Here is a 24,812-nt window from a genome sequence, read left to right as displayed (position 1 = left end):
CCCCGCCGCGACGTCACCGCGGCCCCCGCGCGCGCTGGCCGACGTCACCGCTCGTGAGCGGGAAAATCGAAAGGGCGGGCGGCCGGCCGGCCGCGGGGGCTGAGGCGGAGCGGAGCGATTCCCCCTGCGCCGCGGGGTGAGTGTGGCACGGTCCTGGTCTCCCCGACGCGACACCCCCCGCCCCGTGGTACGGTCCGGATACCCCAGTGCCTCCCCCACCCCTCCGGTACCGTATTGTCTGGATTCGCCCCGCCCCGGGGTGCGGGAACCGACTGGGGGCGGGGGTGTTCTGTTAGGTGCCGGTTTTGGGGGGACGCATTCCGGGAGGTACCGTCACGTGACACTCTTTGGAACGGGCGGGGGCCGGCGCTGGGGGCGGGGGGGCGCTGGGGGGGGGTGAGGGGCCGGGCGCCGTGGGAACAGGTGGGGGGCAGCGCTGGGCCGGACAGGGGCCAGAGCGGGGGGGGGCGCTGTGGGGATGAGGAGCAGAGCTGGGGGGGGTGGGAGGCAGCTGTGGGGCTGGGGCAGAGCTGGGGGGGTGCTGTGGGGATGGGGGGCAGAGCTGGGGGGATGCTGTGGGGCTGGGGAGTAGAGCTGGGGGGGTGCTGTGGGGATGGGGCAGAGATGGGGGTGCTGTGGGGATGGGGAGTAGAGCTGGGGGGATGCTGTGGGGATGGGGCAGAGATGGGGGGTGCTGTGGGGATGGGGAGTAGAGCTGGGGGGGTGCTGTGGGGATGGGGCAGAGCTGGGGGGGTGCTGTGGGGATGGGGCAGAGCTGGGGGGGTGCTGTGGGGATGGGGCAGAGCTGGGGGGGTGCTGTGGGGATGGGGCAGAGATGGGGGGTGCTGTGGGGATGGGGCAGAGCTGGGGGGGTGCTGTGGGGATGGGGAAGAGCTGGGGGGTGCTGTGGGGCTGGGGCAGAGCTGGGGGGGTGCTGTGGGGATGGGGAGTAGAGATGGGGGGGTGCTGTGGGGATGGGGCAGAGATGGGGGGGTGCTGTGGGGATGGGGAGTAGAGCTGGGGGGGTGCTGTGGGGATGGGGCAGAGCTGGGGGGTGCTGTGGGGATGGGGCAGAGCTGGGGGGTGCTGTGGGGATGGGGCAGAGATGGGGGGTGCTGTGGGGCTGGGGAGTAGAGCTGGGGGGGTGCTGTGGGGCTGGGGAGTAGAGCTGGGGGGGTGCTGTGGGGCTGGGGAGTAGAGCTGGGGGGGTGCTGTGGGGATGGGGAGTAGAGCTGGGGGGGTGCTGTGGGGATGGGGAGTAGAGCTGGGGGGTGCTGTGGGGCTGGGGGGATGCTGGGATGCTGTGGGGATGGGGCAGAGCTGGGGGGGTGCTGTGGGGATGGGGCAGAGCTGGGGGGGTGCTGTGGGGATGGGTGGCAGAGATGGGGGTGCTGTGGGGATGGGGAGTAGAGCTGGGGGGGTGCTGTGGGGATGGGTGGCAGAGATGGGGGTGCTGTGGGGATGGGGAGTAGAGCTGGGGGGGTGCTGTGGGGATGGGGAGCAGAGCTGGGGGGGTGCTGTGGGGATGGGGGGCAGAGCTGGGGGGGTGCTGTGGGGATGGGGAGTAGAGCTGGGGGGATGCTGTGGGGATGGGGCAGAGATGGGGGGTGCTGTGGGGATGGGGAAGAGCTGGGGGGATGCTGTGGGGATGGGGCAGAGATGGGGGTGCTGTGGGGATGGGGAGTAGAGCTGGGGGGATGCTGTGGGGATGGGGCAGAGATGGGGGGTGCTGTGGGGATGGGGAGTAGAGCTGGGGGGATGCTGTGGGGATGGGGCAGAGATGGGGGGTGCTGTGGGGATGGGGAGTAGAGCTGGGGGGATGCTGTGGGGATGGGGCAGAGATGGGGGGATGCTGTGGGGATGGGGTAGAGATGGGGGGTGCTGTGGGGATGGGGAGTAGAGCTGGGGGGATGCTGTGGGGATGAGGAGCCAGAGCTTGGAGAGGTGTTCGGGAGCCGGGGGGGGCCAGAGCCGGGGGGTGCTGTGGGAATGGGCGGGGACAGAGCTGGGGGGCCATTGTGGGAACAGGGGGACAGAGCTTGGGGGATGGGACAGCTGAGGGGGATGCTGTGGGAATGGGGGGCAGAGTTGGGGCAGCACTGGGGGGTGGGGGCTAGAGCTGTGGGGGCGCTGTGGGGATGGGGGGGTGGTGTGGGTCGGGGAGCAGAGGTGGGGATGGGGGGTGCTGTGGGTCGGGAGCAGAGCTGGGGAATGGGGGGGTGCTGTGGGACAGGGAACAGAGCTGGCGGGATGCTGTGGGGATGGGAGGCAGCTGTGAGGAATGGGGGGGTGGGGATCGGGGTAGAGCTGAGACGGTTGCTGTGGGGATGAGGAGCCAGAGCTTGGAGGGGTGTTCGGGAGACGGGGGGGGCCAGAGCCGGGGGGGGTGCTGTGGGAATGGGCGGGGACAGAGCTGGGGGGCCATTGTGGGAACAGGGGGACAGCTTGGGGGATGGGACAGCTGAGGGGGATGCTGTGGGAACGGGGGGCAGAGTTGGGGCAGCACTGGGGGGTGGGGGCTAGAGCTGTGGGGGCGCTGTGGGGATGGGGGGGTGATGTGGGTCGGGGAGCAGAGGTGGGGATGGGGGGTGCTGTGGGTCGGGAGCAGAGCTGGGGAATGGGGGGGTGCTGTGGGACAGGGAGCAGAGCTGGCGGGATGCTGTGGGGATGGGAGGCAGCTGTGGGGAATGGGGGGGTGGGGATCAGGGCAGAGCTGAGACGGTTGCTGTGGGGATGAGGGGCCAGAGCTTGGAGGGGCATTCGGGGGGCCAGAGTGGAGGGGGGTGCTGTGGGGAAAACCCCAATCTGGTATCAGGGTCTTCCCCAAGATACACTAACCATCCTGAGTCTGATGCATCCCTGGGGAGATCCTGGTTCCTTTAGCCTTGTCCCCTTTTGCGCCTGCGTACCATGATCGGACGTCCCCTGTGTCCTAGGGCAGTGGTTCTCCGGCTTTCCAGACTACTGTACCCCTTTCAGGAGTCTGATCTGCTTTGCACAGCCCAAGTTTTACCTCACTTAAAAACTTGAGACTAAAAATACAAAAGTGTCACAGCACACTATTACTGAAAAATTGCTGACTTTCTCATTTTTACCATATAATTATAAAAAAATCAATTGGAATATATGTATATTGTACTTACATTTCAATGTAGAGTATACAGAGCAGTATAAACAAGTTATTGTCTGTGTGAAATTTTTGTTGGTACTGACTTCGCTTGTGCTTTTTATGTAGCCTGTTGTAAAACTAGGCAAATATCTCGATGAGTTGATGTACTCCCTGGAAGACCACTGCGAACCCCCAGAGCTACACGTACCCCTGGATGAGAACCACTGCCCTAGGGTCTGACCCCTCCCTGAGTCTTTATTGCTCCAACTTTTCACACTCCCTGACCCTCCCCCACCCCATCCGCTCTCTTCGCTCCTGGGTCTGACCTCTCCATCCCTCTCTGACAGCCAAATACTGCAGTCAGCATGGTCCTGTATGAGGCACCAAGGCCCACTACCTGACACTGGCTAAAAAAGGGAGGGGAGGCGAGGCACCCTCCACAGCATGGGAGGGCAGGATGGGGAGCAGGAGAGGTACATGAGATGGGCTGGTTTTGAGGAGAACGCTCAGGTGTGCAATGAAAGGCAGCTCCTTCCTAAAGCGTAAGAAAATCCTATGTGTAAAGTGAAGGAGGACTTGTGGCACCTTAGAGACTAACCAATTTATTTGAGCATAAGCTTTCATAAGCTACAGCTCATGTGATGTCCATGTTCAGAGCAGTCTGGCCATGAGTGAGCCTGCACCTGTGTAAAAACAATGAGGAGTCCTTATGCCACCTTAGAGACTAACACATTTATTTGGGTATAAGCTTTCATGGGTTAGAACCCACTTCATCAGATGCATGGAGTGAAAAATACAGTAGGGAGGTATAAATACACAGCACATGAAAAGAGGGGAGTTGCCTTACCAAGTGCGGGGGTCAGTGCTAACCAGGCCAATTCAAACAGGATGGATGTGGCCCATTCCCTACAATTGACAAGAAGGTGTGAATATCAACAGAGGGAAAATTACTTTTTGTACCAGACTGGATCCTAAGACCCAGGAGTCAGGTCATGTGTGCTTAATTGTTTGCAGAATTGGAGCTCAGGTGTGCAGATTAACTATCATAGAATCATAGAGTATCAGGGTTGGAAGGGACCTCAGGAGATCATCTAGTCCAACCCCCTGCTCAAAGCAGGACCAAACCCCAACTAAATCATCCCAAACAGAGCTTTGTCAAGCCTGACCTTAAAAACCTCAAAGGAAGGAGAATCCACCACCTCCCTAGGTAACGCATTTCAGTCCTTCCTACTGAAAAAGTTTTTCCTAATATCCAACCTAATCTTTCCCCACTGCAACTTGAGACCATTACTCCTTGTTCTGTCATCTGCTACCACTGAGAACAGTCTAGATCCATCCTCTTTGGAACCCCCCTTCAGGTAGTTGAAAGCAGCTATCAAATCCCCCCATATTCTTCTCTTTCGCAGACTAAACAATCACAGTTCCCTCAGCCTCTCCTCATAAGTCATGTGTTCCAGTCCCCTAATCATTTTTGTTGCCCTCCGCTGGACGCTTTCCAATTTTTCCACATGCTTCTTGTAGTGTGGGGCCCAAAACTGGACACACCACTCCAGATGAGGCCTCACCAGTGTCGAATAGAGGAGAACGATCACGTCCCTCCATGTGCTGGCAATGCCCCTACTTATACAGCCCAAAATGCCATTGGCCTTCTTGGCAACAAGGGCACACTGTTGACTCATATCCAACTTCTCGTCCACTGTCACCCCTAGGTCCTTTTCTGCAGAACTGCTGCCTAGCCATTCGGTCCCTAGTCTGTAGCGGTGCATTGGGTTCTTCCGTCCTAAGTGCAGGACTCTGCACTTATCCTTGTTGAACCTCATCAGATTTCATTTGGCCCAATCCTCTAATTTGTCTAGGGCCCTCTGTATCCTATCCCTACCCTCCAGCATATCTACCTCTCCTCCCAGTTGAGTGTCCTCTGCAAACTTGCTGAGGGTGCAGTCCACACTATCCTCCAGATCATTAATGAAGATATTGAACAAAACCGGCCCGAGGACCGACCCTTGGGGCACTCCGCTTGATACAGGCTGCCAACTAGACATGGAGCCGTTGATCACTACCCGTTGAGCCCAACGATTTAGCCAGCTTTCTATCCACCATACTACTTTAACTTGCTGGCAAGAATACTGTGGGAGACCATGTCAAAAGCTTTGCGAAAGTCAAGGAACAACACGTCCACTGCTTTCCCTTCATCCACAGAGCTAGTTATCTCGTCATAGAAGACAATTAGATTAGTCAGGCATGACTTGCCCTTGGTGAATCCATGCTGACTGTTCCTGATCACTTTCCTCTCCTCTAAGTGCTTCAGAATTGATTTCTTGAGGACCTGCTCCAGGATTTTTCCAGGGACTGAGGTGAGGCTGACTGGCCTGTAGTTCCCCAGATCCTCCTCCTTCCCTTTTTTAAAGATGGGCACTACATTAGCCTTTTTCCAGTCGTCGGGGACCTCCCCCGATCACCATGCGTTTTCAAAGATAATGGCCAATGGCTCTGCAATCACATCCGCCAACTCCTTTAGCATTCTCGGATGCAGCGCATCCAGCCCCATGGACTTGTGCTCGTCCAGCTTTTCTAAATAGTCCCAAACCACTTCTTTCTCCACAAAGGGCTGGTCACCTCCTCCCCATGCTGTGCTGCCCAGTGCAGGAGTCTGGGACCTGACCTTGTTCGTAAAGACAGAGGCAAAAACTAGTCCAACAAGGCCATAATTCTGACCAGGTGCTGCTAATGTATAAATAATACAATCAGTCATTTATGAAACATGCTTTATTTTGTTTAGCTTGGCTTGGTCAGTTTCACTGGGATTTCTAGTCAGTTTCATGGTCAGGTTTGTTTATTTCCAGGCATTTGTGTAGGTCTAAAATCAGATAAATATTTTTTTATTTGTAGGTTCTCAGACACTAGCTTACTGTTACCCTGTGTTGTGACAACACAGGGGAATGTTTATGTCAAAACAAAGCCCTGTTTTTTTGTTTGAGTTAAAACATTTTTATTAGTTTTACAAAAGCTGACTTTTTATAAAAACAAAATTGGAGCCAGCTTTGAGCTGACTGCATCCCATTGAATGACTACAGGCCACATAGGACAGCATTGTCAGCAAACTGATGGACCTGTGTCCTTGCTGTGTCCCCTCCTGGCAATTCTAGGGATCTGTTACGATGGAGGATGTGGAGTCACGCTTCCTGCACCTTCTGCAGCCCATCCGGGATCTCACAAAGAACTGGGAGGTGGATGTGGCAGCCCAGCTGGGGGAGTATCTGGAGGAGGTAAAGCATCCTTTCCTTCCACAAAGAACAGGGTGGCGGGGAGGAATGTCAGTATCCAAGTGCCACAGTGTGGCCAGTGGCCATGCAGCTGGAATTCCTAGCATGTGGTGCTTGTTTCGATCCCTAATGTTCCTGTCCCTCAGGCCAGCCCTGACACGTTGTCACTGGCATTAAACTCTAAATATCAAGTCCTGGACCTCAGATCTGTTCCTTTTGCTCCCTGCCCTCCCTGTGAAGTGCTCCTGGATCCACAGTAGTTTTAGAAATGATGCTCAGCACAGACCTGTTCCTCGGAGAACCATTGCCACCTATGGAAGAGCTCTAGCCTCAAAGGTTATAAGAGAATGCGTTCTCCATTCACTCCTCTCATCTCGTCCCCCAGGTGCCACTGCAGGTTTGCTGTGGGGCCAGGGCTTTGTCCCCTCCAAAGTATCTCTTCCTGCTGTGTTGTCTCTCAAACCCAGTCTGTGAAATCAGCTTATGTCGTCCCATGTGTGTGTTCTGTAGCTGGACCAGATCTGCATTTCCTTCGATGGCGGCAAAACCACGATGAACTTCATAGAGGCAGCTCTGCTGATCCAGGGTTCTGCTTGCATCTACAGCAAGAAGGTGGGGAAGCCAAGGAGAACTGCTGTGACTCACTCCTGCTGCCCCTGCATGGCCAGGAGGAGAGCTTCTGGGGAGTTTGCCAGCTGGAGGCTTGTACAGTGGGTGTTTTGGGGAGTTTTGCTTGATTCTGAAAGTGTTAAGCCACCTGCACATGTGCTGATTTATTAAATGTAGCCCTGAAACAATAGACATCACTCAGCCCCCAATGTGGCTAGCCCCATCTCTATTTGTTTATGGACGTGCAGCCTGCAGATGCTACCAGTCTCACCACATAGTTCTTTGTCCCTCAAGCAAAATGCTCCCCTAAGCTGGAGTTAAGGCTGAAAGTGTCAAGACCTGGTGAGGACACTGAAGTTATCAAAAACAAACATTGGGGCCTTTTTAAGGACCATGTCCACACTATCCCCTAATAGAGGCAGCCTCCCTGAGATCCTTACATCCCACCCTCTAACCCTCTTGCCTTATTTTGGCAGGTGGAATATCTCTACTCTCTTGTTTACCAGGCCCTCGACTTCATCTCCAACAAAAAGTAAGTAAAGATTTTCCTTTTCCGGGAGGTTGCCTCTTGCAAAGTCTGTCTGGGCAGGGTCCCACCATGATAATGATAATGACTTCCACCAGCCCAGCTCAGCAGGCTAATGCATCTCTTTCTGACCTGTAGCTCCTGTCCTTTTTATCACGTTCACGTTTCTTTGCCCCTCCCTAGACCCTTCCAAGCAAGGGTCTTGTAGCACTTCACAATCACTAACTAATCCTTCCAACACCCCTTCCCTTAGATATAGGTAAATTATCCTCCTTTTGCAGGTGGGAAGCAAAGTGACTTGACCAAGTCTACAGAGGAAGTCCCCCGCAGAGCGGGGAATAGACCCATGAGTCCTGACTCCCTGCTCAGATCATAAGGCATGCTCGGTCTTTATCTGGTTTTAAACTGTTGTCATCCAGGACCATCTCTGTGGCTATTTTTTGCTGGTTTTAATGCTAGGCTCCTGTCCTGCAATAGGATCCTCCTGGAATAATGTTGAAGTCAGTGGGTCTCCGTGCAGGTTTGAGGGGTCTCTGGTGGGGATCCAGCTGTAGGACTGGAGCCTTAGCTGGTGTGATCATTTTATCCCAAAAGGCTTTACAAGCAGTCTCAGTGCACAACTTAATTACTGTAACAAAACACACAATGCAGCCCAGTGAGTGAGGTATTAAATAGAAGGAGGATCTAGGCAGGATGGCCGAATAGGCCTGGTATATGGGGGGTTTTCGGCACCTCGCTAGCAGACGGATCCCATGTAGTAGCAGTTTTCAAATGTAGCATGTCGTCTCTTTAGTAACTTTTCCTTCCCTGTATATCCCCATTCGAACTGGCCCATGCTCAGTACAGGTCTTCGGTTAAGAGAGGAGAGATCTGTTCAGGGTGGATGGCAGCAGCCGTTCTGAAACGGAAATCCCCCGGACAGGTGAAGCTCTGCTAATGGCTCTGACTTTGAACAGGCACTTGGCTCCAGCCACACGAACCCACCTCCGAAATGGAATTCACTTTGGGCTCCTCTGCTTCTCTCAGCCAGAGGCCTGGCACACCGGGGGCACTTGGTAGGGCCTTGCTGAGGCAGGAAGGGACAGAACCGACAGGGAAGGATGCTGCTGGGGAGCTGGAGCTGCTAGAAATGGAGTGTGTTAAACAGTTCTCTCCAAGCTGCCTCGAAGTGAAACATGCCTCCATTTCCCCTTCCCCATTCCCTGACGGAAAGGGAATCGACTCAACAAATAAGGGATTTGCTGGCCAGGCCTAAGCCCCTCCTCCCTACTGCAGCCAAATCCCATTTTGCCACTTGCACTCCTGCACAGGAGTGGTGGGCTCCAGGTCCGAGCCAGGCCTGCATATAGGAATCAAGTGCACTTTAGTTGGCTCTCATCAGAAGAATAATTTACCAATGTGGCTGTCTCCCTCCTGGGCTATTTAATGCTGGGCCCTTCGATAGCCCTTCACAAGGACAAAAGAGGCCCTGGGAGCTTCATCTGCTGCCCACTCCCGGGCTGGAGGAGACATGTTACATCCCTGTGTCTTTTGTCAGAGTAACTGTTGCCCCAGGGCACACCCAACCAATGACTCGGACATCCTGGGCTCTGCCCCTGGGAACTGCCCAGCTGATAATAATGGTTTTAAAAAACTCCAGTGCCCTCTTGTGTTTCTTCCCTCCCTGACCCAGGCGGGACAAACAGCCTACGTCGGTGGGGGAGGACGGCACCGACGCTGATGTGAGCGCTGGGCCCAGGACGGAGGAGGAAGAGGTAAGACAGCAGGTGTGGTGTGTATCCTTCCTGTGTGCCAGCAGTGGGAGTGCAGGCAGTATTTGGATGGTCCTCTGCCTGGAGTGTGCTAGGTGGGTTAAATGGTGGTGGGTGACCTTAGGCTGCAGCCTCGGGTGCCAAGTCTAACTGTGCCCGGCCTGATTGCTACGATCACTTGCCAGCAGGCCACTCCCAAACTGCTCTTCTCTGGCTATGGGGTATTTAGACTCGACCCTGCCCCCAAACACCCTGGGCCTGAGGGTTTGGTCTCTACTCACCACCATAAGTGCAGACATAGCTGTAGAGTGCAGACACACCTGTAGCTACACACCAGAGCGAAAGGCTCCTGCAGTGGGGAGGCAGTGGGACACTGCACTGCTGAAAGTAGCCGTGTAGCCGTGGGAGGCCCTGCTTGGGCATGTGTATACCCCAGGGGTCAGGCCTGTGGGGGACTGTATTCTACTTGCCTAAGATGTGTCTACACTGCTAGCTGGGCATGCAGTATCTGTTCTCTACACGCCACCGTAAGTGTAGCTTTGTAGCATTTCACCCCTTCACCTTGTGGGACAGAGCCCTCAGCCTCTGCAGCCCTCCAGCTCCACCCCAGAGACTAAACGCTGGACCTCCATGCCTCTCTCCGTCTCTTGGGACAGAGGGCTCTCAGCTGAAGGGTGTGTGAATGCTTGCCGGGCCACTCTGAGGGCTGGGAGAGCCTTTAGCAGGTGCACAATATAGCTGTAATGGCTAACCAGCAGCGCGGCTTGTGGAAGCCTGGCGTGCTGCCCTCGGGGGAGCAGTGGCTGCCCTGTGGTGTCTGTGGAGATAACAGGTTCCCAGCTCCAAGGCCCCTGGGAGCTAGGGATGTTTCTCAGGGCCTGTTGAGGCTCCCAGGCTCAACGCACTGTGTGTGTGTCACACTGCCTCTATACAGATAACAGTGTATCGGTGAATTCTGCTGCTATCCCCAAACTCACTGGCCACTGTGTTCTAAGGCATTTCTGCTAAGAGACCAGCTTGCTTTGGAAGGAGTTTGCCACCAAGCATCTGGGAGCCCATAGCCCCTATGCACCGGTTGGAGAGCTCCCACTGGCTCTCTGCCTCCTCTCCCCGGTCCTGGGTTCAGATGCGGATCTGCAGACCTGTTCTCGTTTGGGTCAGGATGGACTGAGCCCAGGGCAAGAAATCAGGAGTCACTCCATGACCTTGGGCATGTCACTTCCCTCCCCCGTGGCCCAGAGATCCCGACCTGCCTTCGGGGGTGCTGTGGGGATCAGCAGAGTGTGTCTGTATGGCATGTCAAAGAGACACAGCTCTCTGTGAAAAGTGCTCCATGTTACTGCTCTCTCCCTGCAGTTCCTCTCATTGGATGACATCAAGGACACCAACGTGGTGAGCGTGGACATGAAGAAAGATCACCAGCCTAATGTAAGTGACACGGTCCCCGTCCTTCATGCCCTCCCTGCCCCTCTCATATCCCTTCTGCCTCCTGATCAGGGGGTTTCCGAGACTAGAGTCTGCCGTGTCCTACGTGCCAGCTTGCCCCCCCCAGCACCCCATCTAACTGAGCAGTGCCGTTAGGGGAGACCTCTGCCAGCGAGGAGCATTTCCAGCCATTTCTGCAGACAGAACCCTCCTCAGCAGCAAGTGGTGCACACCGTGGGTACCAATGACTGTCATCTGGCTGGTGAGAGCTGGTGTTTGTACCCTGGCAGGACGGCATTGCCCAGCGCCCAGCCTGCCCTGATAGCCCTGAGAAGCAGATGAAAAAGCTCTCTGTATGTGTAAATGCTTATTCCCAGCTGCAAGGGCCCTGTCTGTGGAGTGCAGCTGGGCCCCTTTCTTCCCGCGATGGGCAGCTGGGATCATGCTGTCCTATCTTTGCAGACTGTGAACATTGTCCCCTTGACTCCGATGGCCCTGGTACCCCCAGAAGAGGCAGAAAAGAAGGACAACCCCTTGTTCAGGTAAAGGCTTCCCTTGTAATGCCTTTCAGTCACTCCTCTCTTGCCATCTGCTATCTCTCTCTCTTGGATTTTCTCACCATTGATGTTAGGGTCTGGCCCTACTCAACATCTTCATTAACGAGCTAGAGGAGGGAGAACAGCAGCAGGAGGGAAAGAATCCAGAGGGCTCCAGTGAGTTCAGAGATGTGGGCAGGACATCACATGAGATTCTTCATGGGAAACGCAACTGGGGGGAAGAACAATCATGGAGGCACAAGCCTGGAGAGCAGCCAGGGATGGAGGCGGGAGAGTGAGAAGCCAATCCGATTGAGATTGCCATGTGAGATGGGCCACCATGAGCCTGGGCTGAGAGAGGCCCTGTGTCCTGGAGCAGGGAGGGGATAGCCCCCCTCTGCCTGGCTCCAGGGAGATCCTAGCTGGGATTCTGCACTCAGCTCTGGCCCTATTGTATTGGCCCTATTGTATTGGAAAGAGGGGTTCCTCCAGTGGTGGGGGAAGTTCAGAGAGCAACAAAACATTTGGGGTGCAGAGGTTGAGATTTAGGAAGAGATGAGCGGAGCTAAACCTGCCCTGTCTGGCTAAACAACAGGGGGATGTGACACCAGTCAGTGCTGCTTAGAAGGGCATGGCCAGCCTGGAGACAAGGAGATCTTGGTCTCCCTTATGTAGGCCCCCTCACTGGGATCTGAGCCAACAGAAGTCCCATTCATTGCTGGCTTGGGGATGTGACTGGGCTCAATGGGACCCAGTGGGTCTCTCCCAGGTCTGGGTCTCTCTCCCTTCTTCCTAGCACCCCATGTGACCTTTTACGAACCCACGCTCTGGCTGCGCCCTGGAAATCAGCGATGGTGCTGGGTCAGAGCCGTTCTAATGCTGCTCCTTTTCCTCAGCCGGAAGGGGGAGATCCTGGCCAGCCGGAAGGATTTCCGCATGAACACGTGCACCCCTCACGCCAGCGGAGCTTTCATGCTGGAGCTGGCGGGCCTCTCACCTACACAGTGCTTCCAAGCCAGACACCAGGCTGGGGACCCCGGCAGTACCACAGGTGCAGGGCTGGGCTGGGGATCTCCCCTTACCTTCCCAGAGCCGCTCCAAAGACCTCCTGGGAGGGGATGTGGGAGCCGCAGAGCCCCCGTCCTGTTCGCTGCTCCCCCTCACATCTGTGGAGAGGCTCTTCATTCCTGCCCTGTCAGCATCCCTGTCCCCTTCCGTTCCCTGGGACGGGCCAGGTAGGCTGCTTAGCTCCTGCATGACTCCCGCGTAGGGCCTGGAGCACTCTCCATTGGCTGGACCTGCCTCCAGCGAGGATGCTGTGGGGACGATGACAGAGGCTTGCTGCAGCACGGCCTGGGCGGGAGAGACAAGGGGATTGGCTGAGGCAGCTTGCCCCAAAGGCAGCGATGCCTTCTGGGGGGGCTCTTGGGTTCTCCTGTGTTGTGGCTGTAGCCCTGTGCTAGGTGCTTCCCCTCCATCGGAGAGGCCGACCTGAGGGGTATGGGGGAAGCTGGCTATACAAGCCGGCCTCGTTTATGGCAGGCTGGAGTGAGCCTTGGTCACCAAACCAGCAGCTATTCAAGGGGGGTCCTCGGGGAGCCAAGGGATGAGATCCCAGCAGGGTAATGCTTGGGGGACATCATTAACAAGTCTCCCCCCTCCCCTGATTCTGCCTCATCCCTGCCAGGAGGGCAGAATGCCGCCCTGGGGTCTGGAAACGCGCCCATGGAGGTCAGTGCCTGTGAGACTCCTGTCCCAGTCTTGAACTTCTCTGAAAATGAAGGTGAGAGATGCTGCCAGTTTGCTGTGTGAGATCCGGGGTTTCAGAATTGAAGGAGAGGTTTCCTCTCGGGAGGGCGGAGGATGGATGGCTTCCAAGGCTGGTTGTGGCCCCATGGATGGAAAGGGACCCATCTCTTCAGGGACTGACTGTGCCCCTCTCTGGTAGGCGCTGTGGCACCAGAGGGTGGTGACGATGATGATGATGCAGGAGGAGGAGGTGATTTCTTGCCTGAAGCCCCAGAAGGGGGCGTGGAGACCAGTCCTGCGGCTGTCGAGCACATTCAGCCGCAGAAGGTAGGAGTAGGGCCGTCGTCGTGGGGGTGGCATGGGGAGGTGGGACTGCTGCACTCACTCCTGTCCAGCAGCCTGGGGTCCCCATAGGCCCAGCTGATCACTCTCGCCTCTGTACGATGCTTCAGGAAACTAACTGCCTTGTTCTCTGCCCGCTAGAGTGCGCCCGAGGGCAAGGGGTACATGCTGCGGGGAAGGGCCCCTGCCGTGGAGCCCAGCGCCCACGTAAAGGTGAGAGAGGTCTGTAGGGACCATCCAGAGGGGCAGCAGAGTCCCTTTGGGAATGAGAGCAGTTCCCAAATAGTAACTCAGGGGGAGGTTGGTGATCTCGGAACTTCCCCACTGCACTGTGTATGCCAGGGAGCAGCTGCCAATGGGCACAGGCCCTAGAGCTAATCGCTGTGAGTCCTGAACTGGCTGCCTAAGCCGTGCTTTGGTGACAACGGATGCTCCCTGCCTGCTCAGGGAGGGGGACTGCAGCGGGGAATTGAGTGGGAACTGACAGCCTGGCCATCAAGCTGTCCCATTCACTGTTCACTCATGTTCTGTGCCAGGAGATGCTGGATCTGTGGCGAAGCCTTGACCCCTTTGACGACTCTGAGGACAAGCCCTTTAAGAAAGGTAACGAGGGGCCAGCTGACCAGTGACTTGGCCTGGCTGCTCTCTGGGGTTTAGCAGCTGCTTGACCATAGCAGGGCCTGGGATGATATCCTAGCTTGGGTGTTTAGCTCCAGGAAGCAGGAACCACTGGAAGGGCTGCATGTGCTGTGAGCAGGGAAGCCCCCATCGTAGCACCTCCTGCTGTCCATGGAGCAAACTACCGTTCCCCCTAGATGGGCGTGGCTAGTGGAGTGAATGTGGCTGCCCCCGTCCTGAGCTGAGCCATTTGACAAGGAGCGAGTATGTGTCCCTGCCTGCCTGGACTGGAGCACCCAGCCTGCATTGCCTGCTGGGCCTGGGGGTCTCTCTGGGAAAGGCCCCTGCACTGACAGCGGGAGCGGCTGCAGTCCAGGCTGTCGAATATCATGGGCTGCACTTTGACACCCTGACGCTGGAAAGCAAAGGGAACTTCCTCCTTCCTGAGCAGTCCCAAACCTGCCTCCCAAGGCGCTTGCAGCACTGCTCTGTGCTGGGAAGAGGGGTGGTGTCAGGCCCCCGCAGCACGTCTTCCAGTGCAACAGAGCCACAACAAGTTTGGAGGTGCCTCTGAACTGAAAGGCAGATCATAGAATCATAGAGTATCAGGGTTGGAAGGGACCCCAGAAGGTCATCTAGTCCAACCCCCTGCTCAAAGCACGACCAATCCCCAATTAAATCATCCCAGCCAGGGCTTTGTCAAGCCTGACCTTAAAAACTTCTAAGGAAGGAGATTCTACCACCTCCCTAGGCAACGCATTCCAGTGTTTCACCACCCTCCTAGTGAAAAAGTTTTTCCTAATATCCAACTGAAACCTCCCCCTCTGCAACTTGAGACCATTACTCCTTGTCCTGTCCTCTTCCACCACTGAGAATAGTCTAGAACCATCCTCTCTAGAACCACCTCTCAGGTAGTTGAAAGCAGCTATCAAATCCCCCCTCATTCTTCTCTTCTGCAGGCTAAATAATCCCAGCTCCCTCAGCCTCTCCTCATAACTCATGTGTTCCAGACCCCTAATCATTTTTGTTGCCCCTCGCTGGACTCTCTCCAATTTATCCACATCCTTCTTGTAGTGTGGGGCCCAAAACTGGACACAGTACTCCAGATGAGGCCTCACCAGTGTCGAATAGAGGGGGACGATCACGTCCCTCGATCTGCTGGCAATGCCCCTACTTATACATCCCAAAATGCCATTGGCCCTCTTGGCAACAAGGGCACACTGCTGACTCATATCCAGCTTCTCGTCCACTGTCACCCCTAGGTCCTTTTCCACAGAACTGCTGCCTAGCCATTCGGTCCCTAGTCTGTAGCTGTGCATTGGGTTCTTCCGTCCTAAGTGCAGGACCCTGCACTTATCCTTATTGAACCTCATCAGATTTCTTTTGGCCCAATCCTCCAATTTGTCTAGGTCCCTCTGTATCCTATCCCTGCCCTCCAGCGTATCTACCACTCCTCCTAGTTTAGTATCATCCGCAAATTTGCTGAGAGTGCAAACCACACCATCCTCCAGATCATTTATGAAGATATTGAACAAAACTGGCCCCAGGACCGACCCCTGGGGCACTCCACTTGACACCGGCTGCCAACTAGACATGGAGCCATTGATCACTACCCGTAGATCTGGCAGGGACTATGTTCACGGGCGTTGTCCTGAGTCCCGAGGCATGTGACTGTATGACTGGGCGTCAGTGGCTCCTAACACCCACCCAGCTGCCCTGGGATCTCCCTGGTACCGGTACTGGTGGCTGCTGCTGCAGAGACTGGCAGAACCCCCTACTGCTTCCTTCCTTTCCCCACCCACTGTGACTGCAGCTCATTCCCTTCTCTGCACCCGGCTCCAGGCAGACCCTTCACGGTGCCGCGTGACCTGGACGATGTGCCCGGCAGCAAGCGGAAGAGGAGGGCACCCAGGAAGCTGCAGGACTTCATGCAGTGGTTTTCTGCAACCCGTGAGTATCTTCGCTCCAGGTCTGCTCCTGTCCCCTGCAGCCTGCTCCCTGGCAGGGCCCTTCTCTGCCGAGAGACATGGCCTCTCGATGCCCACAGCCTCAGCATCCTAGTCCTGTGGCGGCTGGTGGCTGGACTCTGTCCTGGGGACTCCCCTTGTCCTGCCGGTGTCACATGGGACTACAGCCCCACCCGTTCGGCGGCCCTTGTATTCAGCCTGTCGCCTGCCTGCCGTTTGGCGTGGATCACAGAACTGGCCCCAGGCTCCATCCAGCCCAGTGACGAGCACCAGCTGCATCAGGAAGGGACTGGAAACCCCAGAACAGAATATGCTGCTCACAGCAGGGCTCCGTGTGCTCCGCAGCAAGCTGGTCCTAAATTCTGCCATGCACCCTGGATTCTACTGTGCCCGGCGCAGCAGACTGGAATTCCCCAGCCGGGCAATGGAGGTTGAAAGGCAGAGTGGCCACGTCCACCTATTGTGATATCAAATTCCATTTAGTTCAGGCTGTCCCCCCACCTCAGGTCCACACGCACCAGAGACTCTTGCATTGCCCAGTGTAGAACTGTACTGTGGAGATTGTCAGGGGAGAAGGTGCGAGCCTGGGGAGGGGGTTAGAAATCATGGGATAGGCCATACTAGTTGGGCGTTCTTGCTGAAATGATCGGCAGTGAAATAATTAATGGTACTGACATTTAAAGTGTCATCATCACAATTCAGAGTCGGTCAAATGGAAAGAATGGTGCAGAGCTATTGGTTCAGACTGTCTGCAGACTCAGGCAGATATAGCTGCATCAGTTACGCGTGGGTCACATTGTCAAGGCTTTCTCTATAAAGCTGAGGGCCCACAAGCTTCCTAAAAATGAAAATTCATTCTCTGGAGCCCTGTTCCGCTGCCAGGGGCGCATTGCTCGTGGGCCCTGCCCGTAGGGGACGGTTCTTCCCAGCACCTCTCAATTAGTCTGGTTTCTATTCCTTATACGTTGTTCCCTGCCTAATAGAATTGTGGGTGTTCTCATCTACAGATTACAGATACTGAGTTCAGTAAGGTCACTACTACGAGAGGACTGAGCGCGGCACGTGGCGTTTCCTCTCATCAGTGGCTGCCCTTTGCCCGGGTATCATGAGAGCGCAGAGAGCTATGTCTGATGTGACCGTCCCTAACCCACTTGTTTGCATCCCTCTATCAGGTTCTCTTGCCGCTTCTTCCCCCCGTGGTGCAGGTCTCCTTAGGCTGCTCTGCCTCTCCAGAGAGGTTCTGGTAACCCTGTAACCGTCGTGTGGTAGCAGGGCTGGTAAAGGAGCTTTGCATGGCCCCAGGGCTCTTGGAGAGGAGGTAGCATCATCATCTGGCATCCATGTGTTTGTCCATCTTATCCGGGCCCTATTGCTGTAGTATCAGAGCCTTGCCACCTATAATATATTGCTCCTCCGCACCCCCCCTGAGGCCTGGCAGGGTATCCTCCCTTCTGGTCACCTGGGGACCGAGACCCAGAGACGATGTGACTCACCCCAGGAGGCAGAGGGAGTTTGGAAGAGCAGGGACTTGAACCCAGGTCACCCCAATCCTCGGCTGGTGCCTGAAGCACTGGGTCAGCCACACATCTGTCCTTAATCCCACTCCTGCCCCCAGTAATCCGCTGGCTGGTGTCTGACTGACAGGGCTATCCCCGCAGAACCCGGCTGTCTAGTGTTGCCCATTTCTGGTCTCTCCCCAGAGAACGACAGAGCTGACAGCAGAAGAACCAAGAGGAAAGGGCCCACGTTTGCTGGTGAGCGGGACGTGGCTGGTGATGTGCGTATGAGGCAACCTCCCTTCGCTGCCCACTCTGCTTGCGCTAAACGCCCCTCCCCTCCTACACCCAAACACCTCTGGAGCCTGCTTTTCCCGGAGCCTCGCAGAGCGAAACCAATGAGTGCATCAGCGCTGTCCCAGCCCCAGAGCATTCCTCCCAGCTTGTCTACACTGGAAAGCACACTGCAGTGTAGACATTAGCTATGCCGACGGGAGGGGTTCTCCCAACTGGCAGGCCAATCTGTCTCCTTGAAAGGTGGGAGCTAGGTCAACAGAAGAACTCGCCTACACGGGGTCTTAGGTCTGTGTCACTTCGGCATGTGGATTTTCACATCCCCAAGTGATGCAGCTCGGTCGACGTGCTTTTCTAGCATATACCAGCCCTCAGCTCCCACGTGGCGGGAGATCCAGCCGGTGAGGTGGAGGGTCGGGGAGAGAATGTGCCTCGAGCCCTCTCCCCACCTGGACACGCACGTCCCCACCCCAGGGAGCGCTGGGCCAAACTGCTTGGGGTGGGATGTCCAGCTAGCTGTCTCACTGAAGGGGGATGGGAACTGCATGCCCAGTTGGTTGGCAGCAGCTCCCGCCCCAGGGCTCTGGCTGCATGCGCCTGTCCTGGAGCTCTTTCTTCCCTCGGGGGTGGGGGTGGAGCCCAGCCAGTTTGTGACTACAGCCAAGCCAGGGCTGTGCCTAGAGCCTGCGGGCAGGAGCTGTGCCGGGCGTCCAAGCCATGCCGCCTGGCTCCGTCCGTCTCTGCCTGGCAGGGCAGTTCTCATGCTCCCACTGTGTCTTGGCAGATCTGGAGGTTCTGTACTGGAAGCAGCTGAAGGAGCGGCTGGCCGTGCAGAGGAAGCTGCAGAGGAGAACGGTGAGGCAGCAGCTACGTTGGGGCACGAGTGTGAATGTGGAGGTGCCCTTGGTCCGCCTGCAGAAAGGGGCAGGTTCCTGTGAGCACTCATGCTGCTATGGGGCTGGGTGGCACTTGGGCAGCCACAGAGATTGGCCAGTGGCTAGGGCACCTTTCCCTGGCGTGCTCCCCACAGGGCAGGGACCACGTGGGCAGCCCCACCCGGCACGTACTGCTCAGGGGCTGTGGGTGTCATGGCGAAGTAAATCCCGAGGACGGCCGCTGGCTGGTGGTAGGCAGGCACTCACATTGAGACCAGCGGTGACGGCTGGGCCTGTTACCTCTCCCAGGGCCTGCTGCTGGGGAAGCATCTGCGGGAGGAGGAGCTGTGGGAGGAGGCCGAGGAGGAGCTGAATGCCGTGGACGAGGAGCGAATGGACGACTACCTGGACCACGACGGGGGGGCAGGTACTCCCGAAAGCCTCAGAGCCTGGGGCAATCTGTGCACCATCACTGCCACCCTGGGCATGGGATCCTGGCCACTGTGCCTCACTCCTGCCCTGGAGGTCTGGGCCAGTTAGTGCCCATCAGAGGGGTGGCATTTGCTACGTTGGGCCCAAACCCGCTAGAAACTGGAGTGAGAATTCGTGCTGGGGCTGTTGCAGCTGTCGGACAGCGTCTGCTCTGACCTGGGCCATACCTGAGCTAGACAGGCAGGCTCTGTGCCCCGCTCTGCCCCTTGGAAGCCAGCGCAGGATTTCCTGGCCCAGGGCAGCTGCTGTGTGACGGCTTTGTCCTCTCTTGGGTGGGTCAAGGTCAGAGCAGGCTGCAGGGACTCCCCACAATCCTTGCTCCCCTTGGCTCAGCGGTTCCGCACTCAGCGCGTGAGAGCTAAACGGGGCTCGATGTCCGGGCAGGAACTTTCCCACGAACCTTTGACCAGAGTCCTCTCTCCTTCTGCAGATGACTTCTTGGAGCAAGAGGACATCCACCCAGAGGCCCTGGAGCAGCTGGCCGAGGGCAACCTGGGTAACATAGTCCCAGACTGGTGCAGCCTCATTTACCCCAAGGGGCCTGTGTGGCAACGTGCCCGAGCCTGGAGCTACAGCAAGGATGTGTAACACAGAGCGGGCATTACCATAGCTGGGCACCTGTGGACTACGTGTCCCAGCATGCAGTGCTCCGCCTTACATGGAGCACTGCATGCTGGGACCTGTAGGCTCCATGGGTTGCAGTTAAGTTAGAGATGCCTAGAGCCCTACCAAATTCACAGTCCATTTTAATCAATTTCATGGTCAGAGGGTTTAAAAATTGGTCAATTTCACATTTTCAGATGTTTACATCTGAAACTTCAGGGTGTTGTAACTGGGGGGTCCCAACCCAAAAAGGGGTCTTGGGGGAGGGGTGTCACAAAACTGTAGTAAGGGGGTCGTGGGATTGCCACTCTCACTTCTGCGCTGCCTTCAGAGATGGGTCTGATCTCTCTCAACGTCCCCGGCCCCGACCTCTCCCAGAGTGGCTGTGCAGGGGGAGTCCCATTCCTCCCCAGCCTGGGGGACCAGCAGCTGGAGCCCAGTGAAAGGTAGGAGTCCCGGGTGGGGGTGCCCCCAGCCCTGCCCCTCCAAAGCTAGATTTCACAGGGGAGGTCTGATTTCATGGCCCATGATGTGTTTTTCACGGCCTTGAATTTGGTAGTGCCCCAGAGATGTGGTTGGCTGCACCAGGCCCCATCTGGCCTCTGGGTTCATCAAAACCTGCCTATGTTAGGAGAGTGGTGTGTCTCCCCACCCCGAACACGTGCGTGTGCACATTTGCACATACCCAGCTGCTCAGGTAGCAAGCTCCATGCGCTTTCTGGGGACAGTGAGCCCCATGGCGCTGGGGAAGCGCGGTCCCTGTCAGTGGGTTGGCAGGGCGCCCGTGACAGCTTGCGCTGCTCTCAGCAACAGCTTCCCCTTTGCTTTCAGGCCCCTGCGCGATTCCTGACTCCCTGAGCTATGAGGAGCTGGTGAGGAGAAACGTGGTACGTACCCACCCCCTGGGGGCGGTTGGGGCAGAGCGCAGGGCCTCTCTGCCTCAGCCTGGCCCTGCAGTGCCACCTGCCCATCGGCCCTTCTTGCTGCCTGGGTAGCCGTGCCCTTCCTGATGGTGCAGCTAAGGGCCGTGGCTTTCCAGGGATGCCTGTAAATGTTCATTCCCTCCTAGCCCAGGAATAAGAGGGATGGTGGGGGGCAGGCTGGGCTTGTTAGCAGGTCAGAAAGCCTCGACCCAGCTGGGCCAGAGACAGCACTGGATTCTCTCAGCCTCTTAGCTGTCTGATTCCCCCATTTCTAGGCCGTGCAGTTAGAGGGCCAGGCCTGAGCTCTCCAGCAGAGATGGGGAGCTGCCCAGCTGCTCCTTGGGGTGAGCCCTCAGCGCTGAGAGGTGAGCACCACCACACCCATTGCAGCTGGGGGGCAGCCCCCCTGCCAGCGCCGCCTTAGGTGTGGGGAGCAGCCACGTCTGGCAATGCTGGCTCAAGTGACCCCTGCCCACGTCTCCGTGTCAATGTTCCCCTGAGCCAGTGGGGAGCTGGGAGTGAGGCACAGCCGGGGCGGATGCTGGAATCTTCCCCCCTCCTCCTTTTCCCTGATCCCCCATCTCTCTGTCCCCAGGAGCTGTTCATTGCCAACTCCCAGAAGTATGCCCGCGAGACGGTGCTGTCCCAGCGCATCCGTGACTGGGAGGACAAGATGGAACCCAAGCTGCAGGAGCAGGTGAGGCCAGAGCATGGGAACCTGTCCCCGGCTGTGGGGGAGCTGCTCCAGGTGGAGCACGGGCTGGGCTCTCTGCAGGGATGAGCCCCAGGGGTGGGTGGAGTGCGCAGCAGAGGGCTAGGAGCGAGGGTGGCTGGGCCCCTGGCAGTGGGGCATGCAGGGTGTTGCTGAAGTGAGGCTTGAGAGCACGTCCCCGTCCCCCCCAGCTCTGTGCAGATTTGGCCAGAGCTCTCAGCCTGGTACTCTGCTCCCTGCAGGGAAGCCCAGGCCTGGGTCCCAGTCCCTGGCGGGCACCTCCTCTCACCCTGTTGACCTAAAGGCCCTGCCACCCCACTGCACTACAGGCTGAGCGCGTCTCTGATTAGCTGCTGCCTGGGGAATGAACAGTGGCATAACCTAGAGCAGGAGCCCAGGCCTGGGGGGCTCCCAGCACTGTTGCTACCCCCTCTGCCAGCTGCCGGAGGCCCCCAATCCTGACCTACAGCCTGGGCTTTCCCCATAGCTCTGCCGGTGCCCCTCAAACCCAACCTGCTGTCCCGCCCTTGGCTCCCACCACAGCTCTTCTGGTGCCTCTCAGCCCTGGATAGAGACAGTTGTAATGTGGTTTAGGGCAGGGGGCTGCCTGGGTCATCCTCCCGCTCCCCCAGGAGTTGGCCAGCTTTTGCTAGTGGCCTTGGGTGAGTGGGGCTTGGCCTGGCCCCTCAGTGCTGGGCACAGCATCTAACTCCCCCTTTCCCATGCAGGAGGAGCGAGCCGCCTTCGACATCCACAGCTATGGGGACCAGCTGGCGGCGAGCTGTGGGCGGGTGGGCGAGTGGCACTCTTTCGCCAGCCTGGTGGCAGGGAAGCCGGCCTTCGAGGTGTGTCGCTCCATGCTGGCCTCGCTACAGCTGGTGAGTGTCTGGGCTAGGCGGAGTGCCCTGTTCCCCATGGACAGCAATCAGCCCCTCCACCCTGCTGTGGGTTGTGCGGGTGGCCGGCCTCCCCCCTGCGAGAGTTGCCTGCGGTTGGAACTCCCATGCAGGCTGCTGCCCATTACCCTTGGCTCTCAGCGCAACTCCCCAGGGCCACTCCATGCACCTGCATTGCTGCTCCCATGTGCCCCTCTGCAGGCCCTGACCTGTGCCCCCTCATCAGTGGTGTGCCCCAGCAACAGGCCCATGCCCCCACTCCTGGATCCCAGTCCTAGCCGGTCCCCTAACCCTGCTGTTGCCCCCTTACAGGCCAACGACTACACGGTGGAAATCAGCCAGCAGCCGGGCCTGGAGGAGGCGGTGGACACCATGAGGCTGCGACTCCTGACCCAAGAGCGAGCGCACGAGCGATTCCACACCTACATGGCCCCCTCTGTGTCAAACTGAGAGCGCCCGTGGGTTTCTGGGGTGCATGGCACCCCCAGGGCTGCTGCGTTCCTAGCGCCCTGCCTATTCCCTGTGTATATACTGAGCTCCGGCAGCATGCCCTGTACAGCCTGTCCCTTTCGCTGCCTCAGCTGTCTTCTGTGGGCCCAGCGCCTCCTCATGTGGGGTGGGCCCCTCTTCTTCTCCCTTTGCTCTGCCTCTTTCCATTGGCACAGCCTGTGCAGTAATAAACCATGGGTATGGTCTTGGGAAGTGCCTTCCCTGTGAATGGGGGGGATTGGGCCGCCAGGTGAGGAGCAGGGCAGGTTCAGGCTCCAGGGCGTATAAACAAGCTATGCCCTCCCCATTCCCAAGGTGGGCCCAGCTTTTGACCCCAAATGCTCACAGGCTGGGTGTGGAGGATCCTCTCATCCTTCCTATTCCCTCCCCCCAGTCCCCCAGCATGTAACTGTTAAAGAAAAACATGGCTCTGCCTGGAGTGATTCCTTCCTCAGCTGCCAGCATGGGCAGCCCCTGCTCCACGACCCTTGTGGCAGCCATAAGAATGGGATCAGACCCCCTGGCCAGCCGGCCCAACGTCCTGTCATCTTGACAGTGCCAGAGGCTTCTGAGGGGATGAACGGAACAGGGCCATTTATCGTGTGATCCAGACCCTGTCCTGTCCCAGCTTTTGACAGTCAGAGGTAAGGGCCACCCAGAGCATGGGGCTGTCCCTGACCAGCTTGGCTAATAACCACTGCTGAGCTGTCCTCCAGGAATTTACTTAATTCTTTGTGAAACTCAGTTCTATTTTCAGCCGTCACAGCATCCCCTGGCAATGCATTCCAAGGGGGCCTGGGCATTGTGTGAAGAAATACTTCCCTTTGTTTGTTTTAACCCTGCTGCCTGTTAATGTAATTAGGTGACCCCTGGACCATGTGCTGTGTGAAGGGGTAAACAACACTGCCTGGTTCACTTTCTCCACATCCTTCATGATTTTACAGGCCTCTATTCTATACCCCCTTAGTTGTCTCTTTTCCAAGTTGAGCAGTCCGTCTTTCTAATCTCCTCAGATGGAAGCTGTTCCAGCCCCCTAACCATTTGTGTTGCTCTGCTCTCTACCATTTCCCACTCTAAGAGCTTTGTTGAGATGGGGCAACCAATGTTCCAAGTAGGGGCAGGCGCAGCATGGACTGAGCGTGTGGCCCGTGCTGCTCTGCCTCTCTTCTCCCCGCCACGTGAGCGCACAGGCTCCATAAATGCAATGTGCTGCCTGAGCCTGCCTGCCTGGGGGTGGTGGGGGGAGCTGCTGGACACACCTAGCCTGGGACCTGCTGCAAACTGGCCTAGTGGAAGGAGCAAAGTCCTTTAAGGGGTGGCATTAGAGCTGCAGGGTGCGGATTTGACAGCAGGAGACCTGGCTCCCCAGGGTGGGCTGAGCCCCACAGACCAGCCAGCTCTTCCCAGGAGACTTGGTGGGAAATACACCCCCCCCTCCAATATCCATCCAGCATGGCTTTGAATAATCCTTAGGTTCAGTGCAGCTTCCACCTCCCTCCACCATCCCGCCTGCGGCTTCCGGCACACGGTGCTGCATCAAGCCAACACCTACAACATACAGGACAGCCGCCCTGCTGTTGCCAGCGCGCCATCGCCCACAACCGCTCGCGTGCCCCTCACGCCGTTCTCTTTTCTAGGAGGCTCAGGGATTTTGGCTGCTCTGCCTGTGCTAAGGATTAATGATAGCACCACAAGCAGGGCTGGGAGCTGCAAAACAGCAGCTGGGTCTGATGGTGACAGGCCTGGTCCAGCCAGTTTTGAGAACAGCACTCACTGTGCAGCTCCAGGGGGATCCTGCCCAGCTGGCCCAGGAGGAGAGGAGCTCCTGTGGCTGTAAGGGGAGGGGGTCCTGGGGCTGCAGGGGTGTGTGTGTCTGTCTGTGTCCTGCCCACCTGGCCCAGGAGGAGACAAGCCCCTGCGGCTGTAGGGGAAGGATCCTGGCCACCGGGCCCAGGAGGAACCGAGCCCCTACGGCTGTAGGGGGTCCTCCCCACCTGGCACAGGAGATGAGCCCCTGTGGCTGTAAGGGAAGGGGCCCTGGAGGAGCCGAGCCCCTGCAGTTGCAGAAGGCCCCTTCCCCGCTGCCTGTTTCACAACGCTCGGCATGGAGCAGCAGTGCTGGGCTACAGAAAGGAGA

General features: G+C 57.4%; 1 protein-coding gene across 2 annotated transcripts; it reads left to right on the top strand.

Annotated features, from left to right (window-relative positions):
* The first annotated feature begins 53 nt into the window (after positions 1-53).
* Positions 54-23,340, top strand: NCAPH2 (non-SMC condensin II complex subunit H2). Of its 2 annotated transcripts, XM_073328986.1 has the most exons (21): positions 54-136; positions 6,256-6,375; positions 6,883-6,984; positions 7,458-7,513; positions 9,180-9,261; positions 10,615-10,686; positions 11,146-11,225; positions 12,116-12,270; positions 12,907-13,002; positions 13,168-13,295; positions 13,452-13,523; positions 13,847-13,913; positions 15,771-15,878; positions 17,596-17,649; positions 18,470-18,540; positions 18,870-18,987; positions 19,483-19,548; positions 20,487-20,542; positions 21,174-21,275; positions 22,019-22,168; positions 22,499-23,340. In XM_073328986.1, the coding sequence occupies exons 2-21, from the start codon at positions 6,268-6,270 to the stop codon at positions 22,634-22,636; spliced, it is 1,881 nt and encodes a 626-aa protein (XP_073185087.1). In that variant the 5' UTR covers positions 54-136; positions 6,256-6,267; the 3' UTR covers positions 22,637-23,340. The 2 variants fall into 2 exon arrangements, with proteins under 2 accessions (XP_073185087.1, XP_073185088.1); XM_073328987.1 differs by lacking the exon at positions 6,256-6,375 and having other exon boundaries at positions 81-136.
* Positions 23,341-24,812: the final 1,472 nt, after the last annotated feature.

The sequence above is a fragment of the Lepidochelys kempii genome, chromosome 1 (genome assembly GCF_965140265.1).
Source record: "Lepidochelys kempii isolate rLepKem1 chromosome 1, rLepKem1.hap2, whole genome shotgun sequence".
Taxonomy (NCBI): Eukaryota; Metazoa; Chordata; order Testudines; family Cheloniidae; genus Lepidochelys; species Lepidochelys kempii.
This window is presented reverse-complemented; position numbering and strand designations above follow the sequence as displayed.